The sequence below is a fragment of the Anopheles coustani genome, chromosome 3 (genome assembly GCF_943734705.1).
Source record: "Anopheles coustani chromosome 3, idAnoCousDA_361_x.2, whole genome shotgun sequence".
Lineage (NCBI taxonomy): Eukaryota > Metazoa > Arthropoda > Insecta > Diptera > Culicidae > Anopheles > Anopheles coustani.
Window position 1 is genome coordinate 14,548,784 of NC_071288.1, and position 4,467 is coordinate 14,553,250.

At 52.9% G+C, this 4,467-nt stretch overlaps 1 protein-coding gene across 1 annotated transcript; it reads right to left on the minus strand.

Moving 5' to 3' along the window:
* LOC131258647 (soluble guanylate cyclase 88E) lies at positions 1–3,883 on the minus strand. Its single transcript, XM_058260002.1, has 11 exons — positions 3,716–3,883; positions 3,344–3,625; positions 2,981–3,186; positions 2,689–2,812; positions 2,475–2,616; positions 2,286–2,412; positions 1,870–2,221; positions 1,677–1,809; positions 898–1,619; positions 765–835; positions 1–706 (listed from the first exon to the last, which is right to left on the minus strand). The coding sequence occupies exons 1-11, from the start codon at positions 3,881–3,883 to the stop codon at positions 1–3; spliced, it is 3,033 nt and encodes a 1,010-aa protein (XP_058115985.1).
* Positions 3,884–4,467: the final 584 nt, after the last annotated feature.

Genomic DNA, 4,467 nt, shown 5'->3' on the forward strand with positions numbered 1-4,467 from the left:
CTAGAGAATGTGACAGGCGTTCGAGTGCACTTTGTGTCGACCGTTCTGGTGATGGGTGACGTACGCCGCCGGGCAGCACTTGTGTTCTTTCGGGTGCGAGAAGCTCATGCTCTGCGGAACCTTCCCCGGGCCGGGCCCGGGAGCCGGTTCGCAGCCGTGACAGTGCCGTGGGGCCAGGTGTGCGTGCTGTTCGCAGATGGGTAGCGAAGGCTGTGCTGGGGCGAGTCCGGATCCGGATCCGGACGGAACTGGCACCGGTGCCGTCGCCATAGCCGCCTTTGACGTCGAAGCGTGGGCAGGGGCCGCCGCTTGAGACCTACTGCCGACGGCGGGTGGCGCACAAGAACACACGGGTGGAGGAACACATGAAACGGGAAAGTAAAGATTGAGTGTATAGAGTGCTTGGCAGGCCGTTGTAGAGGTGTCGCTGGTGCTCTCGTCCATCGCTACGGACCTACTGTTGCTAGCGAGGGTGCAATTGTTCGACTGACAGATGTTGCCATCCGAGCGGGACGTCGTCGGTGGATTGACGAAGCACATGCCGGGCAGGTCGGCGTCATAGATCTCCTGTACCATCTGGTCGAGCTTCTCGAGGGCCTTTGTTTGCTGCTGCTTTACCGCATCCAGTTTGGCTTTGCGTACCTTCGCCTTCTGCTCGTACGAGGGTACCGTCTCCACCGTCTGTGCCTTGGCTAGAATGCTTTTGCTGAAAGTTTGAGACTAATGTCAACTGCCTTTCCTCCCGTGGATGTCGAGTTACTTACGGCTTTTTTGGAACTTCTTGTAATAACGCATTACTCGCTCCAGATAGGAGTTCGTGGTCTTGATCCATGAACTAAGAAGAAACGATAATGAGTACTCACAATCCTATGTCATCTGTATTATGGTTTGTGCTACCTGTGCTTGATAACAAGATTTCGATTTGGTGCGAAACTGGGGAGGAGGACTGAACGGACAGGGCGATGTTGTCGATGCCGTGTACAGTGTGTTGGTCAACGAATTTCGATGCTGCAGATCTTCCAAGAACTCCTCCGTGTCGTTCACCAACGAACCGAATACATCCGAAACACTGTGCATAAACGCGTGCCCGGTGGAATTGGATCTGTTCTCGCGCCCTCGCGGTCCAAAGGCGTGCAGTTTGACCGGCGAGTTGGCTATACTACGCCTCGCTACATCCTCGAACGTTACCGGAGAGTACACGCGACGGTCTTCGAGTCCGGCTGAACTGAGACCTCCGGTGGATTGTTTGTGAGGTTGCACTAAACTGCAAGGTATACTGACACGTCGATCCTTGCTGGCTTCGATGTAATCGGGGCCTTTGATCTCCTCCGTGGGTAGCTGCAGTGGTGGCCTATTCTCCCGGTAGTCCAACCAGTACGTCTTCATGGTACCCTTTCCCTTGACGTCGATTTCGCCTCGTTCGCTGACACGGTAGTTCGCCGAGAGGAGGTGTTTGGTGGTCTCAGATATGTGTATTCGCATCGCTTGACTCGTTGACTCCATCCGGGATGCGGTGTTGACCGAATCTCCAAACAAGCAGTATCGTGGCATTTTTAAGCCCACAATACCGGCGACCACGGCTCCGGAATGAACTCCCACTCGTATCCGTAGATGGGAACCTACGGAAAAGATACTTAAGAATAAAATAGTTTCTCCAAACCTTAAGATGACAGTACCTGTTGAAGGATCCTTCAAATCCGTTATTGCCTCGATCATATCCAAGGCCATATCACAGACTTTTTCAGCATGGTTTTGCTCCTTGGCGGGAGCACCAGAGACAACCATGTATGCGTCGCCAATCGTCTCGACCTGGAAAGGAGAACGTCGTCATAAGCCATCTGCCCCTAGCGTTTAGTCTTTTCTACCTACCTTATAGACATTATTACGCTCGGTCAGCGTATCGAAGATCGAGTACATGGCGTTCAGCATGGACACCACCTCCATCGGGGTAATGCGCGAGCAGATCTCGGTAAACGTGACCACGTCGGAGAACAGGATCGACACACTGTTGAACATCTCACACGTATCGATCGGGTTCTCGCCCCGTCGCAACCGATCGGCGACCTGCTTCGGTATCATCTGGTACAGCAGCTCATCCGTACGTCGCATCTCTTCGTCGAGCTTGCGCATCGACTCCTCAAGTTTCTTGGACTTTTGCTGCTCCTGGTCGAGGGCTAGCTTTAGCTCAACCGATTGCTGTGTGCCAGCCAGCATGAGATCACTGTGGAAGAGATCGGTGAGGTGTACATTCTCCCGGGACTTGGTCACAAGCTCTTGCTACGTACCGGCTGAAGTCGTGCATCGACAGATCGTTAATGTACAGCCCGGTGCTGATCAGGGACGTCAGCTTAGGCATCACTGGCGTTCCGAGGAACATGATCATGTACCAGTTTTCCATGTAGATCATTTGTCCTGCAACGTTGGATTCAACGATTTGGATTATGTCTGCGTGTATCCCTTTCTGTATCCCTTACCCTTTAAGCGTAGTCTCTTTTCAACTTCCTCCTCCGGTTCGTCCTCCGAAATGGCGAGCTCCGTTTTCCTCTGGTTCTCGGGACGCTTCTTCACCGCCTGCACCGTCACCAGCTCGAAAATGTTGTTGGTGCGATTGAGTATCTAGAGTGCGGGTCAAAGATGCTTGTGTTGTACGATTTTCATCTAGTTCTCCGTGAACTTCCCGGTACTCACCGTTTGGAATTTAAATGCTATCAATGGGCGCCTCAGTTCGAACCAATCGGTTATTTTCTTCGACAACAGATCGGGCAGGATCACCATCAATGAGTTGCCTATACTGCGGACAACCATATCGGAACTGGGTGGAGAAATAACAGCCGTTAAATTGTGAAGGAACGGTAGATCATGTACAATGTCTTGAAGTGGTGGTCATTAAAACGGTTTGACGTAGTTACTTCCAAGAAAACAACCACTGGGAGCAATCGCAAGACCATCATAAATGTGCCTCTTTATGACCCTCACTTACCCAAAGACGATGCAGAAGGGGAATATTTCGAACAGCACCGAGGCGCTGATGGGCAGGTGCTTCTCCTCCCGCGTCATGGCCATCGTCGCCAGCGAGAAGGCGCGATTGTCGAACGTCAGCTGGAACGTGTAGTGGTTCGTTTCGCCCAGCAGGTCCGATTTGACCAGCTCGATTTGCATATCTTTATGGTAGAAATGGCGCGCCACCTGTTGAGAGAGAGCGAGAGTGTTTGGTGTGCGAGGTGGGTGTGATTTATTTGGCGGTAATGAATGATTGTGCTTCCGTGCGGAAGTAGGCGGAAATGGAACACGATGTACGTGCCAGCTTAAGGACTATGGGCTATGGCGACCGGGCAGTACGTACCTCCCTGATTTGTCCCATTGTGTAGTAGACGAAGCCCTTGCGCTTGGTTCGATAGTGCAGCGTCAGCCCGTGGCGTGTTTCATTCTCGCAGATGAAGCTCGGGGCGCGCATCAGCGGGTAGGAGAACTTCAGGTATTCGTGCAAATTATCCAGCCCATTCAGAAAGTCGCGCATATGGCGGCCGAGCACCGACAGCACCCGATCGTACCCGTACTGGCTGACGAAATTGACGAAGTACACTCCCATCTGGTCCATGAAGTCACGCTCCGAGACGCCAAGAATCTGCCACGGTAGAACCCACCGCGAGGTGAAAGATGAGAAGGGAAACCCGTAAGTCTTCGGTGGCTTCAAACAGCCTTTGGTGGTACGCACTTCTTGCGCTTTCGACGCCAGAATGTTGAGCAGGTTCTCGTCGTAGTCATCGTGCACGCTGAACGACGGCGACGAAATACCCGTCTGCCGGCGGATGTCATCCCACTTGTCCTCCCCGTAGACGGCCTTCACGTATTCGGACAGGTTCTCCAGCAGCAGCCCGTACATAGTCGCTCCGAGGCACCGACGTCGTCCGGACGCATCCGACGACGATGCCGGCGGTCACGTACACTAACCTCGGGCCACCTACAGCTGCTCGCGTGGTAAGGTCTTGCTCCTTGGGTGGGGAAGAACTGTCTGCGGTCCTCCTCCTTCCTCCCTCGCACTGGTTGTGGTCGGGCTCTGCAACGAAAAAACAATTTGGAAAATGCATAAACCTGTCAATGACACTGCACTGACGTCAATTGATTTATTTATAATTTTATCCTCGCCGCGCCGCCGAATCGGGTGCCCCATCGAGGGCATGTGCTGGCAATCTAGCGGGTTGGTGTTGTTATTTCACCGTCGATATCCGTTCTGTTGCCCCGCAGGAGTAAGAATATTCGTTCGAATACGTCTGGCCACTTAGTTGACGTGCTGCTCGCGCGGTGTTGACTCTGGTTTTTCCACGATCCACAGACCACAAGCAGTGGTCACAGAACGTGCACCCACGTCGCATGGAAAAGTCCGTTCAATTTTCATTACTTTTCCACACGTCCAAAATGCTGGATGCTGTTTCTCATTCGTAGGAAAGACAACTTCACCAGAAAAGC